Source organism: Molothrus ater, chromosome 14, assembly GCF_012460135.2.
Source record: "Molothrus ater isolate BHLD 08-10-18 breed brown headed cowbird chromosome 14, BPBGC_Mater_1.1, whole genome shotgun sequence".
NCBI lineage: Eukaryota > Metazoa > Chordata > Aves > Passeriformes > Icteridae > Molothrus > Molothrus ater.
Window position 1 is genome coordinate 11,543,038 of NC_050491.2, and position 17,469 is coordinate 11,560,506.

Consider the following 17,469-nt stretch of genomic DNA (forward strand, 5'->3'; position numbering starts at 1 on the left):
CCAATGCAAAGGCAGAGTCAGACATGCTCCTAAGACCTGAACAAAACTGTCTGCTGTCACATTCTTCTTTACTGACTTAATTCAAGACCACATTGTTACTTGCTTTCAAGCAGTTCAGAAATAAGTTCTGGACTATCCTGGGTTTGGTTTGCTTTTATTTATTTTTTCTCCATGCTGTCCTAGCATATTTGGTGCTCAAATAACATGGAAATACCATATACACCCAGTTGTCCCTTAGTTGTGGGAATAGTTCAGGATTCCCTTCAAAAGGGTTTGAAAACAGTCCAGAATTTAGTGTCTGAAGTCCACATAGTCTATAATATAACTGTTCTGAAAGATAAATAACTTGTCAGAAACCGCAGAATAAAGTCAGACCATGCTTTTAGTGGCAAGAAGTAGTGAATTGAGATAAAAGTAAATATTATGATGACTTTTCCTCATGATTTTTTAAAGGAGGCTGCCTTTAATTAAGACATGCAAGGAACTAGTTTTAGGGGGCATGGGTTTGAAACTGATGCATTGCTAAATTATGAGGAACTTTAAAATGTGGTTGTCTCTCACTTATTGGATATTTATGAGACTTTTGCTATTTTAAAGACCACAATCCTCTGAAATATGTGTAATATATTGTGGCAAGGTCCTTCTACATTATTTTACATTAGAAACTATCAATATTATTATTTTCTATTTTTCATTCACTATTATAGCACAGAGACCAGATTCAACTTTCTTTTCTTTAGTGTTGGATATGCTGCTTCCTTATTTATCTCAGCAAGGACCACTTGAGGAGGAAGGAATTAATCAGATGCCACGGCTAAGTAGAGTAGGCAAGAAAATTGAACATCCTGGGTTTTTCTCATTGCCTCCACTTTGGAAAGGAAATAAGGAGACCTCAAAAGACTCAGCTTTTCCCATAAGGAAAGCCCCTTTTTCCATAAGGACTCTTCTGGAGTCCTTATGTCTGTACTCTAGGAGAGTTCATAGGGCAGAAGGACAAATACTGGACCTGCAAAAACTGATCAATTTTGCCTTTAGAGCTGGATTTTGTGGTTTGCTTAATACCCTGCTATTCCCCCCACCAAAGTGGGCAAGACTCTGTGCTCCTGCAAGAGAGCTGCAAGAGGGCTGCAAGGCTCAGCATTTTCTTTCCTTCCAAGCTGGCAGTTGTGCCATCATCTCCATTTCCTAGCAAAAAAGATTCAGTACAATTAAAAAAATAAAATCCCTTCAAAAGGGATTTTAACCAACTCTGTTCTCCATTTACTTAGATTTATCCCCCAGAGGATGCAGGCTTTTTCATGCACTGTAGTAAAAGTCCCATGAATTCCCTGAGTTCTCAGAGAGATTAAGTAGCTATTATAATAGAGTTTTTCCATCTATTAGTCCATGATTTCTTGCCAGACAGACATCAGAGATACTGTAAACTGGGAATAGCTTGACATCTGATGTTAATTATTGAAATAGAAGGCATGGTGAGGCAAAAATAACCCCCAAAGATATGCAGCTAATTTGCTTTTTATCTTGAAAGTGACACAAATGACATACGAGTAATTTTTTCTGACCTAAGTTTTAGAACAATAAATATCACAAGAACTTTGTCCCAGCTGTGTGAGTTTGGCAGCTTCTCACTGTGTTTGTCACAGCAGCAAATATCTTCATGACGTCTTATCTGAACCAATACAGGCTGTGAGAGTCAAATTGTCATCCTCTGTCTTTTATGGCTAAGTAATATGCCAGGTGGTGTTAGGAGCAATATTACTTTCAGAGGACATTTCAGAATAAAGAGCAATGCTGTTCAAGTTAGTGCCTTGCATCAGATGGAGCTCTGGACTGGTATCCAAGGGTTTTATCCCATTTTGTCATTGGTTTGCTGAATGACCTTGAATGTGCTGCTCCTCTTTTCTAAGCCTGTTTCCCCAGCTGTAAAAGATGGATCATTGTGTCTGGGTGCATTTGTGAAGTCTTTGACTTCTTGTGATGTTTCCTAACAAAAGCATCTGAGTAGAAAATTTTAGCTAACACTAGGTCCCATTAAATTATAATGTGAGCTCTTCAAATATGTGAGAACCCTGTTAGCAGTCATGCCAAACAAAGTGGCTCTTTGCAGCCTGATGTGTGCTCCTGGCTTCTTGTGTTGGGCTTCCTGCAAGCCCAACTCATTTTCCAGTGGTCCAGCTGAAGCCCTGGCTTGGCAGCTCACATCAGCTTGTCCTCAGGCTTCACAAATAGAAAACCAAAGCTGTCTAATTTGGAGGGGAAGGGACCAGATCCTGCCCAATCTGTCCTCACATGCTGCATACAGCATTTGATGCACTCTCCCAGTGCAGATGTTTCAAACTCCACCAGCTCATTAAAAGTTGGTTACTGCTCCGTGTAAAATCACTGCATAGTTCCTGTGTAGGAGATTTATGTGTGTAGCCTCAAATGCATTCTGGATTTCAGATGGTTATTTCAGATGAGCAGTAGATGGAGTAAATGAGTAAAATTAAGTAATAGGCAATGGACAAAATTATTAGGAATTTTTAATGTTGTGGTGGTTGTAATTGGAAGCCGCACAATTTTATGTGGAATTGTATGGTGGATTAGAGAAAATATAGCTTGGAAAGATCATAACCTTTTTGCCTTTCCTTGCTAATTTTAGATTTGATCTACAAAATAGAACTTGCTGGAGGACTGGGAGCCATCCTTCTTCTGCTTATTTTGCTCGTGACCATCTATAAGTGCTACAACATAGAGTTAATGCTGTTCTACAGACAGAACTTTGGAGGAGATGAAGCAGCTGATGGTAAGCAGTTGCACAGGAAACTCAATATATGCAATGGAGATATTTCAGAGACCCAAAGTGGTGAGATTGAAATGAATCCTAAGACACCTGCTGCTGGTTTAAACTACTAAGCACCCAACAGTGTAAAGCCCTAAGACTTGCTCCCAAAGCCCCCTGAGATCAATGAGTCTTTCCACAGAAATGTCACTGGGCTCTGCCACGAGCAAAAGGGAGCCAGGAGAATTGTTCATGAGTCTGCTGCAGAGGCTCACACGTCATTTGTGAACTCTTCACATTCATGTGTCCAGTGCCACATGTGCCCAGGGTCCCCTCTCCTGAGGTCCACACTGTAAATCTGAGCAGCCTTTCACCAGGTGTTCTTCATGAAGCATTTTCATTGAATTGCCACCAGGCTTCCAGTGACCTCCTCTGACCAGTGAGAGGTGATTGTTATTAGGTTACCTCAACTCATTGGGAGACTGTAAACAATTTGGTGGGAATGTGCAGCTTGCCTGGGGTGTATCTTTAGGAATAAAATAGACTGTTTTCTATTTTTCTTCCCCCACCTCCCCTCTCACTAGCATATATTCTGCTTGATGCCTAAAGCTAAGCTTGTATTTTTAAATTGAAGCTTTAATTCTTTTGAATATAGAACATTCTTCTCCGATGAAGTTGGAGTAAGCCCTGTAAACTAAATCCCAGTCTTTAAATCTTATTACTATGTTCTTAACACTTATTTTATAATTAATATGCTATTAATATGCATCTAAGTAGTATCTGCTAAGGAGACAAAGTGCAGTATTCAAGTACAGGTGCTTGCCATAGCCCACTGCAACACTGAGCAGTCACACAGGCTCTGGAATGGTACATCCAGAAACTCTAATGTGTTTGAAAAGAGAGCAGGGAACACATTTTCCATAGTGCCAAAACAATGTGCAGTTGCACAGACATGTTGCTTCCTGCAATTGGCATTTCTGTTATCACAGTGATAAATGTTTCTGTTTCACAATGGGCAGATATGGTGGGAAAAGGTTCCACTGTGATGAAATCCACAGGAGTCTTGGAGAATGGATGGAATGACATCTTGGGAACTTTAGAAAGAGAAAGGGTCATCCTTGTGGGTCCCTTCCAGCTCAGAATACTTGGTGATTCTGTGATAAATAGCAGGAATAGAGATCAGGAAAATTGCTCTTCCTCAATCCTTCATGACTGGGAAAAAAAAAATTTATGCTTTTTCCATACTCTGCAATACTGCACAATATTTATACTGGTACCTAGGACAAAGGGAAGGGTGAGATTATGTGGTTTGAGAAATACTTTACCTGAAACACCTTGGGATTACACCAACATAATATCCCTGCTTCACACCAACCAAAAGTGGTAACTTCCTCCAGCCTGCTTCAGTTTGTTTATCCTGTGTTTTCAGCATGAAACTGCTGCATTTTTACTCATATAAAAAATACTTGGTTCAATCACTTTTTAATTTATGAAACAATATTATTTTCTCATTGTTTATAGAGGAAGCCCCATGAGTACATAGGGGGTTTTGCCTATAAATTTTGAAAACAACCTTTTCTTTTTCCAGTGCATAATTGTAGACTTTTCACAGCTTTGTGTCCTGTTCTGATCCTGCAGGATGAAAGATGGAGGCAGAATGTTACAGAAGTCAAAGCATGGATGGGGATGTTTGTTTCTTCTCATATAGGGGGAGCATACAGAGCTCCCATGAGCACTCAGCTGTATGGATGCAATCACAGGGTCATTTTCCACTTGTATGTGTATTTCTTTATAAAAGATTTGAACTCAACAGATCTGCTTTATTCCTATTTCTAAAAATACTCCATGTAAGCAATGTTGGAAACACTCACTTCCTGTGTTGTGTGTAGCATTGCTTTTAGAGAAGATGACACTGAGGATTAAAGGATCCATTTAGGAAATGGCTCCAAATAGTGCTGCTCCCAGAGCCAGCAGTGGGTGAGAGTGGGCAGCTCCTCCTTCTCTGCCCTGGTACACAGAGCTCGTGGGCAGCCAGCAGGGGCTGTGGAGCTGTAGCACCACTGCATGAGCTGCCAGCAGCCCGAGGGAGCTGCTCCTGTCAGCATCCTACTGGCTGCCACTGTGGGCTGGGCTGCCTGGGCAGGGGCTCAGGGACCCTGGTGCTCTGCAGCTCCCAGACTGTGCAGGGATGCTGCCTCCAGGATCACTGTCATCTCTTAAAAGGTTTTGGCAGGCTTCCTCATGGACAGGGAGGCAGGTTTTGGATAGGCCACCAAAGCTGGCTGGCCTGTTGACTTCAGAGGAATGTCAGCAAGCCAGGTGGACATCTTCCATCGTCCCCTACAGCCACGGTGGCACTAGGCAAATTGCCTTTTACAAATATGTAATTATTCACATGCTTTGACTACAGCTCTGACCCTCATGGGTCTGGCTGTGTGTCAGGAATTATAAGTAACCATCAGTTCAAGGTCATCAAGAGACATATTTTAGTATTATTAGGTATTTGTTCTTTTTATCAGAATATATTGAGGAATTTTAACTGTTTTAATTATCTTTCATGTGCACTATTCTTAACAGATAATTGGTACTCAGAAACCCTCCATTCATGCAGTTTTCTTCTCACAACATTAACTATTTGATTTTTCATTTTCTGTAAATAATGGCAGCTGGGCTCTTCCCTAGAGGCTGAATTGCTGAAGGTTGACTTTTTCAATAAACTGTTTTCCATTACTGCAGAGGAACACAAAGAGAAATGTCACTAAGACAGTCTGATCCCAGCATGGGTCCCCAGCTCTGTGGTGGCACCACTTCTGTTCCTGGCACACTCATGAGGCTCTTAGCTCCATGTTTCAGAAGCAGAGCTGGAGACAAGCCCCAGTGCTGGGCAGGAGAAGGAGAAGGAATGTTGCCCTTTATGACAGTCATTTGTCTCTCTTATAATGTGATCCCCAAGTATTTAACATCTTCTGGATCAAGTGGATTGTGATCCAAAATTATAATATTGATTTTTAAAACTATGGGATTTTCTGAAAAAAAAAATGCTTTGAACTGTTTGTATTTGACATTGTTTTCTGAATAGTCAGTATTTGTTTGAATTAATCATGTCTTTTCTTACAATTACTTATGGAAGGAAATTTTCCTTGCTCAAAACTTTCTGGGCTCAAAACTTTTCCAAGCTGAAAACTTTAATACACTCCTAGAACTCTTGAGGAATAGAAGTTGAAAGAATTGCATTACAAATATGTAAAGGCTTAAAATAAAAGTTTCCACTTTAGTATTTGTATGACAATTTTGCCCATGATGTTTTCAGCTGTGGCACATGTCTGACCACATGGAGCAGAGTTACTGCTCAGCATGCAGAAGAAAACTGAAAGGATGCATGAGATTTCTGCCTGGAAGCCAGATTATATGTTCCTCTGAAAGGTCCCCATTTTTTGGGAAATGCTTGGTGTTTTCAAGGAATAATACAATTTCCCAGTACTCTCCTGTGTTTCTCAGAGTGTCCTTGCAAACAGCAGGCTGAACATGATTTGTTTTCTTACAGACAACAAAGAATATGATGCTTATCTTTCATACACCAAAGTGGATCCTGATGCGTTGGATCGTGATAATAATGAAGAGGAGCAGTTTGCACTTGAAATTCTGCCAGATGTTCTAGAAAAGCGCTATGGATATAAACTCTTCATTCCAGATAGGGACCTGATCCCTAGTGGAAGTAAGTATTTCTGACCTTTCAGTTTAATTTCTGTCTGATGTGTCACAAAGGCCTGCACTGTGTGATAAGTACCAGATGTGGAAAACCTTGGGAAGTGGTTGCAAAGACTGGAAAAGTTTCCTCAGCACTGCAAATCTGAATTCTCTGTTAGAGCTTGTTCCTGCACCACTGAAATCAGAGGGAATTTTCACTGAAATCAATTTGCCATTGATTGGCAAATCATTGATTGGCAATCAATTTGCCAGCCTTCCTACAGGGAAGGCTGCAGCACTGCAAGCATTACCAAGTCCAAAATGTCTACATCAAACACAGGTAACTAAGCAGGAAACTTTCTAAAAGGGTTTTATCATCTCTGTTACATGATTAAAATGGAATTATTTGTTTTTTCAGTGAGTAGTTGTTTTCTCTGCAGCAGCTTTACTAGTAAAAGTCATCTTCTCTATTGTCTTTTGGGGTTTTCCTTAACTTGGGAGTCTCATAAGATTCAGCAGCACCTTTGGATGCCTCACCAAAGGTCAATGCTTTCCTAGTTGTAGTTAATGGCATTTCTTCTACCAGACTCATTTTTGAGCAAATCCAAAAGACCACAAATCATATCCATTGTGTTGATGAATTTTGAATGCACAATATGTTTGCTTTAATATCACATTTATTTGAAGAGCTACCCTTGTGAAAAATCAGCCTTTTTTTTTTTTTTATAAATTCCATCTCCAAATCACTTTCATAAAAGCAATAGAAGAGAACATGAACTTCTCTCTGTATGTGCTACTGTGTAGGAAATGTGAACAAGAGAACAAAGCAATGGCTGTAGTGGAGCAGATGTCTCCAAACATGGAATAGCTCGAGCATAGCTGCATTACAACCTGCCTGCCAAAAACTTGGAACTGCTGCCTCACTGTGCCAAGTGCCTGACCCAGGAGTCAGAGCCTGTTTCTTCTCTGACCTTTGAGAGTATTGGAAACAGAACTCTGAACCCTTTAGCACTGGGAAAGAGGAGTCAGAGCTTCACCAGAGATCATGAAAAACCTGTACAGGGGCTTGAATTTATCACATGCATTTTCAGCTCTTAGTTTAGAGCTGATTCACTTTTTCTTTTTGCCCCTGCAAGGTGTAAGTTTTTCTCTCATAGTGAGAAATTACGGAAAGGGGTCTTGGCTTATGGGTTTCTTATTTCTCAGAGTACAAGCAAATTTTATAAAATTTTTCAATATTAATCAGAGGAAATACATCTTTCTGTGGTAAAAACCACAGAATTGTTGTAACTAGTTGTTTCATATCCAACAATATAGCAGAGTTACACATACCAATTCTGTAAGTGAATTAGAAGTATAAAGTTAACTCTTCAATAATAACTATGCTGAAGCACACATTAATCTGAAATGAAATTCTTTTTTCCAATTGTTGTTCCAGCCAGCATGGTATTTTATTTTTGTCTATTTTTGTCAGCAAGGCACTCAGCAAACACTTGCCATCACTTTGGGTATTCATTAAACCTCTCCTGAAAATGTAGGGTACCTGAAAATGTCAGTTCTCATTTATGAACATTCACAGATTTAATCCTTCTTCTTTCCTCTCAAACTCACTTCTTCAGTGTTATGAAAAGGCCTGATTCTAACACATGGAGCTTCAAGAACGCCTAATCAGACATAATGACAAGGCAGAATAAAATGTGGAGCTGAAATGAGTGTGATTTGCATGCTTTAGCTTTGAAAAAGATATGGGGGAAAGCACTTTATTTCAAGAGGGGCTAGAGGGAGGGTGAGGGGATGGGGAAGGAGGGAAGACTCGGCCTCCTGCATTTGTGAGTTCTCCTGGAGTAGTGGAATGTGCCCTGCCTAATCCTCACCACTCTCACAAGGACTTGCAGTGCTTAGTGAGGGCAGTGTGATGTGGAATGGGCCTGCTGGAAACTTCAGAGGAAAACATTGCATGGTTTAGAGTGACTGTCTCAAAGAGTGGCAGATGTGACAAAATATATGACTCTCCAGGGTAGATTTCTGTAGAAGAATGGGAGGTTGATCATAGCTATCATTTTATTTTAGGAAATATCTCTTCTCACATGTTCACTTCCTCATCTTTCAGGGTAAATTACTTTCATCAATGTAATCATTTCCCACTCTCTGCTCTGATGTGTGTCCCTCTGTATCCTGTGTACCTTGGCATGTGTCCCCCCCAGTGCAGCCAGGAGCTGTGTACGGCTGGTGCTTCCTGCAATCCCTGCAGTTGTGAGGAGCTGCCACGGGAGGGTGTGCACCATTCGCTTCCTTCTTGGCATGCAGCAGCTCCTACAGCTGCTCCCTGCATTTGAGAGCAGGCAAAAAATAGATTTGTCAAATACTATTTCATTAATTTTCTTGCGCAGTTCTGCAAACAGCCTAAAAAGCTGACTTGGTGAAAATTCAGGGACAAGTTTGATTGTGTTTTTGTCCAGCTGGCTCATTGCTAACCTCTGGGGGAAAGCTGTGATGGGCTCTGTTTGTCCCTGTGCAGCAGAGGGAGCGATTACAGCCAGATGTGCTGTGGCTGGGACACGTCCAAGCCCTGCTTTCAGCTCCGCGTCTGCTTCAGGGATGTCCACGGACTGTTGCTGTCCCCAGGAGGACAGAGGTGCTGGCTGTGGGAACTGAGGCCACCTCTTCACCATGGGGAAGCAGATCCCAGGGTTCAGGTCAGATGGGGCTGAGTCATGTTTTGCAGTAGGTGTTGGTTCTGAGCCCTGCTGGGATACAAATTTTATCCCAATAGAGCATTTTGTCGCAGTGGGAGGGAGAAGCACCATGAAGGATGCCAATGGCCTCAGCAATGCCTGTCACACATGGCCAGCAGGGACCTTTGTGATGACTCTTGGTGCTGCCTGAGAGCAGCATGGATGGATCCCTGAGCTGGCAAGATGGAACAGAATCCCACACAGCCACAGGAGGCAAGACTGGTGACCCAGCAGGGAGACATGGCAATGGAGACCGAGTTTGTAACCCTGGAACTGAGGTGCATGTTATGGGAAGTACTGTAGCAGCTATTCTTTCTTAAAGAATACTCTTTGGTCTAGCAGAATGAGTGTTTTTCATTCTGTCAAAGCTGACAGCACACACACCTCCCTGCCAGGTAACTTAGGTGAAATTGGACAAGTTACCCTGCATAAGGAGACTGGGATCCCTGAGATGCACTTGCACTTCTTACTGAATTCCTGAGTAGTTCTCATTATTTTCACCCTGTTCATTTTCAGGGCTCTTTTTACAAACCTCTTCCCACAACAAACATTTAAGCTCTGTAAGATTTTTCAATTCAGGGTTAGAAGACCTGAGGAGATTGAGTAGTTGGCAGAGGGTCAACAGGATGAGTTATGTTGTCACCTGAGCCATTTTTTGTCTTGCCAAGGATGATGTCTTCAGTGAAAAATATCTGTTTGCACTTCACTCTTCTAAAATCAGGAGTACATCAGAGGAAGGTACTTTTCTCCATGGTTTCTGCAAATTATTTTAAAAGCTGAAAGTGAAGAGGTAAAAATTGTCAAGTTAGATTTTAATACCAGCAATACATATCTATTAGAGCATCATCTAGGTGTTCACTAAGCATATGTGCATTTGGTCTTGACAGGATTGAAAAAACACCAACAATTCACTCCAGCTCAGCCCAGGGTATGAAGATTAGGCAGTGAAAAGAATGGTGATGGAATAAAATATTTATTTACCTGAAAATGAGAAGTTCTCAGCACAAGGGGAGAGTGTCAACATCATGTGATAAAAAGCACACGACAGTCACTATTGGAGTTCTGGCACTTTGTAGTTTTGTCTGCCCACCTGTGTGGTTTATGCCTGGGGAATTCCAGCTTCCTGGGCTCCTGCATGAAGAAAGCCTGGTTGGACCATGTGTCTGGGGCTCCCATGGAGCCTTAGTTAAGTATAGGACACCATTTCTTTGGTATCCAGCCCCACAAACTCCTTTCAGGAGTCCCTGGTTGTCTGCTCTGTATGAATCTTACTTTTAATGTCAGGCATGGGTGAGGGTAGTGGGGATGTACACACATGTCAGCTGAAAGAAGAATAAATATGGACAAAAGGCAGAAGGGCTGCCTGTCCTATAGTGCACTAATCTGCATTATTTGTTTCTTTATGTTAAACTCATCAGCTGTCCCTCAGCTCATCCTGGGATTGGACTCTGTCTGGGAAGGGACCATTTCTCTGCTTTGTGTTTCAGCTGTTCTGGTCCAAGCTAAGAGAAGCAAAATATATTTAATAAATAGGAAAAGCAAGACACAAAATCACTGATGTTATAATAAAGTAATCAGACTCAGGGTTTGGGAACTATTCAGCTAGGAAATCATGATTGAATTACTCTTCTGTAAATAACTTTCTCAAGTGATGGTCACACTGCCAAACACAGAAAGGCTGGTTATTTTCAGAGTGCCAGGAACCAACCAGCATGGGTTTGATGGTGGAAACTCTTTGGTTCTCGTAGTGCTGCAAACCATGTTTTCCAAAAATATCCATAGGATTTTATGTGATTTCTAGTGTTTTTCTCCTTCTCCCTCAACTCCTGCAAATCATCTGAATCTGGTTAGTCAGTCATTTCTTTGTGTAAGCAACTCTGTGCCCATAGTGTTCATTAATTTCCTTGCTCCTAGTCTGCTTGCATATTAGGTTTCCTTCCAGCCTGTGGTTAATGTAGCTCATTAAGGATTCCATAGGCAGTTACACATTATTTAATTGCAAATGGGATGCATTTCTTGAAATTCTCTTCTTCAGTGCTTCAAACTCCAGTTTAGCATCGGTACATGTAGACAGTGTTTGGTGAGCACATACTTGCTGTCAAGACAGATTTGCTTGCCGTTTTCTGGCAAGACTAAAACAATGTTTGGGTTTGAGTATAACACTTCTTACTGTCCATTCCTCCTTGGGCATTGCATTGAACATGATGCAAGTAAGTTACTGACAAAACAACTTACAATATAAATTTTTTTTTTATTTTTTTTTTTACCTTTGGGAATAGCTAACATTTTGGGAAGAGTTTTGTACCATAATGCAAATAATGTTTCAAGGAGGGGGAAAAATGGCCAAATTTAAAATGTGTTTTTTCAGTAAAAACCAAGTGGGTTTGATCTAACACTGACATCATAGTTTTACATTCTAATTTATGATAAAATACAATCCCTGGGACTTAAAAGTGAATAGTTACATACAGACTTCACCAAGACAATGTTTTTTACTCCCCTTACAATGAAATATCATTGAAGTTGGCACCTCCTGCAGCAAAAACGAAGTTACAGCAAAATTACATTTATCTGATGGAAATATGTTGGTCTGGAGCTTTACAGTTGATACTGGTTGGTGACATTATTCCTGAAGTCCCTATTCAGTTTTTTTCTTGCAAATGAAATGGAGCCATTGCCTGACAATAATTTCTTAGCTTGCTGGAAAGGTGAAAGCAACACTTTCTCCATCCCACATTGCAATATAGATTGCTTGGATTCAGTACCTTCTAATGGAGTGAACATTTGAGACAGACAACTGAACCTGCAGGATTTTGGGAAGTCTCTAATTCTAAAGTAAAAGGAGAGCAGATGATGTAGCAACTCAGAGGTTTATGCAGTCAGATTGGTACCACTGGGAGAAATAAAACTGGAAATTCCAGGGACAGGAATCTGTCTCCCCATGCTTTTCTTCACAGAAATGTTCAAGTGGTGCAAATTTGACATCTTGTAGAGTGCATCCAATGGTACACAGGCTCCAGGAAAATTGTCACCTGCCTTCAGTAGTAGTCCCAAGCTGGAGTTAGTGGGAGTACTAAGTACTCCTGGACCAGATGGCTGGAAGTTTGGGGTTCCAGTTTCTTGTAGCTCAGTGTACTTTACCCTCAGTGCACCAACAAGTCCCCTGTTCATTGGCCATGTCCACCAGTGACCAGCTCCAAACGTGGAATTTGAGGGATCACCTCAAGACCATTTGTGAAGGCGTTCATTCCTCAGCTGAGGACAGAGCTCTGACCTGTAGCAATACCCAGTAAGGCAGGTGGGCATCCAAAAGAGACATGAGAAGCACAGAGGAGAGGAATGTCCACCCAAGAAAATAGGGAATTTCTCCCATCTTCTTTCCACCCTGTTTGCCCAAGGCAAAGGCTGACAACTCTTTGATTGCTACGGTGGGTGTCACTACTGCAATGATTGGTGCTGGATATTTGAAGAGATGAAAGTGGAGTGATTTTTTTAATTTGTTTTGTTGGTTTGTATTTTTTCTCAATTGGATGCATTTGGATATGCATGGCCATGCTCAGCTCTACCCTGGACATATGGTACTGCCCAGTATTGTGTCCTGCAGGGAATTGTCTTGTGCATAGCAGTGTTCTGAGTGTTTGGAGGAGGGATGAATATGTCTCAGGAAAGATGCATGATAGTTTGTTGTTTTACTGTATCTTGCAGATTCAACCTCTAATGATGAAGCTTCCCACCTAAATTCTTTCTTTTTGGGAGCAGAAAGAAAGGAAGAAAATGAAGAGTCTGAGCTGTTGATACATTGGGATAATATCTTTCCATTGTATTGAACATTTCTACCTTTCCTTAAGTTTTGTTTCACCAGTTCTGCTTATCATTTTCTCATTGTTGCTGATTCTCTGCCCGCTCCACTGCCTCTCCCATGGATTTTAATGTTGAATTTTTTTTCATTAATGAGTAACTATTTTACACAGAACAATGGTGGGGGTTTTCTCATAAAGTATTTCAAGAAACAAAAAAACAAAAACAACTGTAAATGCTGCATGATTAAAAAGTCATAAACCATTAACTAAAAGTCAGGATTGTTGCATAGACATTTGTAATGTATGTGTATGTCTTAAATTTTTGTGTGTCTGTGGGATGTTTGCAATTGCCTCTTTTTTCCATTTGTGAAAGAAATTCTTCTTGCTGCTAAGTGGTGAAATAAAACATTGGTAAAGGCAGATTTGATGCTAACTATGCCTTCAGTCTCATGAAAATAAGCTATTTTAGAATGCTCCTGTTGGCCTATTTTGTAGCAATTTACTTTACTGGAAGTAGTGTGAATAAGCATGCTGTGGTATGGTGCCTGGGACTATAAAATGAGTCTTGCAGTAACAGATGTTGATTAATGATGTTATTTGTAATTATTGTTCTTGCTAGAGGGCAGATGTGTAAGAGAGGTCCTGCCCTGTGCTGAGTAAAGATCTGTTCTGTGCAGCTCTTGTGTCCAAGTCTTCATTTCTGACACGTGCTTCTCCTCTGTGGTCAGGCAGCACATTCCCAGTAGCATGGTCAAGAGGTTCCTGTAGTTTAAAAACACAAAGATATCCTGTCTCAAAGCTTGCAGTTGTAATGCTGTGCAACCAATGAACATTTTCTGCCTTTAGTGGTTTTCTTCAAGGGATTTAATTTTTCTGGTCTTGACCTAAAACCCATTGAAGTTTGTTGAATGAAGTCTGTTCATTTGAATGGGTTTTTGATCAGGTCTGTAAGTAGATCTCTTTCCCATCCTGTTCCATGTCAGACCAGTGTATTTGGCTTCTCTTCCCTACCATCCCTGGGATAAGTGAAACTCAGGGATCAAAGTCCAACTTTACAAACATTTTGAAGTTCAGTAAACTGGCATCATGGAGCTGCTGATGGGACTGGCATTTCTGCTTACACTGATCATTTGCAACTACTTGGCATGCATGAATAAAAGAATTCTACTATTTTCTTTGTCACTGATGTCTCAACAAATAAATACTTCCAATATGTTTAAATTTTCCATTTGTTCCTGTCACTTGTGAAGTCTCTGTTAATACCTTGGGGTACATAGAAGCACAGGTTTGTGATCTTAACACAGACCACTGAGCCACAAAGAATGTTCTTATGCTTTTGTGGTCAATACCTAAAGAAGAAAAAGCTACCATGATGCTTCTATGCAATAGCACAAGTTCTGCATGTGATGAGGATTCATTTCTTTTTGAGCTTTTGCAAGTTATGGTTCATACACCCTGCAGCACCCTCATGTCTTTGCATTTGGAACACGGGAACCACTCCCCAGAGCCTGCTTCCCTCAGCACAGTGTTAATCATAACCAATGTTAATGTTAGAATTTACACAAACATTGCATTGATTTCGACCTATATTTTTTTCACTAAGTGAACTGTGTGTTTGTATTCACTAATGCACCTACACAGGAAGGGTGTTATGTAAATGTCATCCTGCTGCAATGAACAGGGGAAAATAGCAAAGGATGGAGGGTGTTATTAAGGAATTTCCTATGTGTACTCCATAAATAGAAATATTTTGTAATACACAATCTATTTTTGTTGGAGTATATTGAAATGCCCATTATTTTAAATGGTGTGGATCAGTAAAGTGCAGGATTTTGTTATTCTTGATTGCAAGCCTGATATTTTAATACAATAGACTTGTTTATTCTTTACTCTTTCTCTCTTTCTATAATTTGTAGCCTACATTGAAGATCTCACAAGATGTGTTGAGCAAAGCAGAAGACTCATTATCGTGTTAACTCCAGACTATGTTCTCAGGAGAGGATGGAGTATTTTTGAGATGGAAAACAGACTTCATAACATGCTAGTCAGTGGAGAAATCAAAGTTATTTTGATTGAGTGTACTGAATTAAAAGGGAAGGTGAATTATCACGAAGTGGAATCATTAAAGCACACCATCAAACTTCTCTCAGTGGTCAAGTGGAAAGGACCAAAAAGCAGCAAACTGAACTCTAAGTTTTGGAAGCGCCTAGTCTTTGAAATGCCAGGGAAGAAAAAGGAGGTGGTGTCTCGGCATCAGGTCCTGGATTCTGCAGAGCAGGGCCTCTTTGGAGACCTGCAGACTGTGCCCTCTCTCGCCGTCACGGGCACCTCTGCCACGCTGGTGGAGTCGCGGGCGGGCCTGGGCGGTTTCCAGCAGGCAGACTCCGTGCACAGCCGGCACTTCTGCCGCGGCTACGAGTGCGACGTGTCGGCGGCCACGCTGCCCCTGGCCTCCGTCAGCAACCACCACACGTACTGTAACATCCCCCTGGCGCTCCTCAACGGACAGCTACCTCTCAACAACGCCGTCAAGGACCCCCAGGAGTTCCACAGGAACAGCCCCTTGCTACCTTTGTCGGCCAAGGAGCTCAGCTTCACCAGTGATATCTGGTAGAACGTCAGGGCTCTTTGGAGATGCTTCATGGCCACCATGAAGAGACGCCTGTAAAGAACTTTGCCCTACCCGCATGGGGTGAGAAAACATATTCAAAGCAGCAGCACACTTGTTTGCTTTTCTACTTGAACTTTTTTGTTTACATTTACAAATTATTGACGAAGGGGGCATTCTTTTGTAACTCAGTAATGTCCTTCCTGTCTTTTAATGTACAGTTTTATTGCTTCTTTAAAAAGGAGGGGGGAGAGAAAAACGCATCCCGTCACTTCACAGTAGGTTTACAATCTGGGACGGATAAAAGGTCACTGTGTACAATCTCCAACATCCATGCATATTTAAGTAACAGTATTTGAAATACACAGAAGTTGTTGGGTTTTTCATATAGACTACAGTACAGTTTGAAATTCTAATCATGCTACAAAAATTACTATCTCCTGCACAGACCACAAAGGGTGAATTATCTTGAAAAGGAAGGAGAAGGAAACCTTCCTGGTACCATTGTCTTGCAAATACTTCTTAGAAAATGCCCAGCTGAAACAATGCAGACAAAGCTTTATCAATAAAGTGCATAGTAACAGTTACAAAATAAATCACCTGCTCCCATCAGCATCTCTTCATTTTATTATTGAGGTATGTTCTATTCCTAGTCAATGGTTAGCAATGTGGTTTTATTAAACAACTTACTAGAATACTGGAAGATGTTTAAGAGGATTTTAAACAATTTTTCTCTCAATTATAGATTCTTTCACAATTTTTTTGCAGATTTTTAATGACTTTTTCCAAACAGTTCAAGTATAAACTTAGCTGTCTATTGGCCAATTCATTAATCTGAAATTTCTTAAGATCTAAGATTTGTAGTAAAGTAATTTTATGTAGGATTTTTTTTTCCAAAACCAGTAGTTACAATTTGAAATTAACCTTTTTTTGTGAGAACATCAGCAATAGAAAACTACAGCAATATTCAGAGATTAAGTGCTGAATTATTCAGGTTTACTAGTAAGTCTGACTTCTGTTGCAGTGATAATCACCTGAAACAGTTTTCTCTCTTCTTTATCTACCTGCCAATTTATTTACCTTTAAATATGGCAGAAGCAGGAATATTTCTACTCTCTGTGTAACTGGTAAAAAGTGATATTTTTCAGCAACTGGCAAGGTCTTGCATTTCACACTTGTGTGAGTGATCCCATCAGTCAAATAAGATCCTGTCATTCAGCATTCCTGCTGCTGGTGGATGAGAATTGTTCCACAGTGCTTAGCATGAGGGATTGCTGCTCTGCCAGTACCAGGGTGTTTCATGGAGATTTCCACACTCAGCTGGGTAAGGGCTGCAGAGTTAGGCTATGGAGACAACTGTATTAAAGGAAAAAGCTCTAAATAATGAAGGCAAAAGCCAGTTTTGCAGGTTTTGGCATGGCTCTAATGAAAGCACAGCAGACATGAGAGTTTTGTCTCAATAACATTTGCTGGAGCAAGTTCCCAAAAATATTTTTAAGGCAGGCAACCTTGCCTGTGCTTCAGTATGTCTTTAGCATTTTTTCTCTTTGATTGCATGAATAAAAGTTAGCACTCTGCACTCAGCTGCCTGTGGTTTCATCAGCAAACAAATTCAGTAAATCCTTGACATTTTGCAGTGGTTCCTAAATTGTACCCTACAGTCAAATGGAAACAAACACTGACCTAAGACTTAAAAGTATCCAGAATTGGCCCAAAGGCCATGAAAATGATCTCAAATGTGCAATAATTCATAGAGGTCAGTATTTTTCCATTCCTTCTTTCCCCAGTTCTTTATTCTGTGCCGTCCTTCACCAGTCATTGTCTGTAAGATTTTTCATTAGGTTCAAAATAATACATGTTTCTCTCATTTTTTTCTAA

General features: G+C 40.7%; 1 protein-coding gene across 4 annotated transcripts in view; it reads left to right on the forward strand.

Annotated features, from left to right (window-relative positions):
• Positions 1-16,187, forward strand: part of IL1RAPL2 (interleukin 1 receptor accessory protein like 2) — a 344,044-nt gene extending 327,857 nt beyond the window's left edge. For all 4 annotated transcript variants that reach the window (XM_036402067.2, XM_036402068.2, XM_036402069.2 and 1 more), the window contains 3 exons: positions 2,642-2,785; positions 6,306-6,476; positions 14,900-16,187. In XM_036402067.2, the coding sequence (XP_036257960.1) occupies positions 2,642-2,785; positions 6,306-6,476; positions 14,900-15,597 (1,013 nt within the window). In that variant the 3' untranslated portion in view covers positions 15,598-16,187. The remainder of the gene's footprint in view (positions 1-2,641; positions 2,786-6,305; positions 6,477-14,899) is intronic.
• The last annotated feature ends 1,282 nt before the right edge of the window (positions 16,188-17,469 follow it).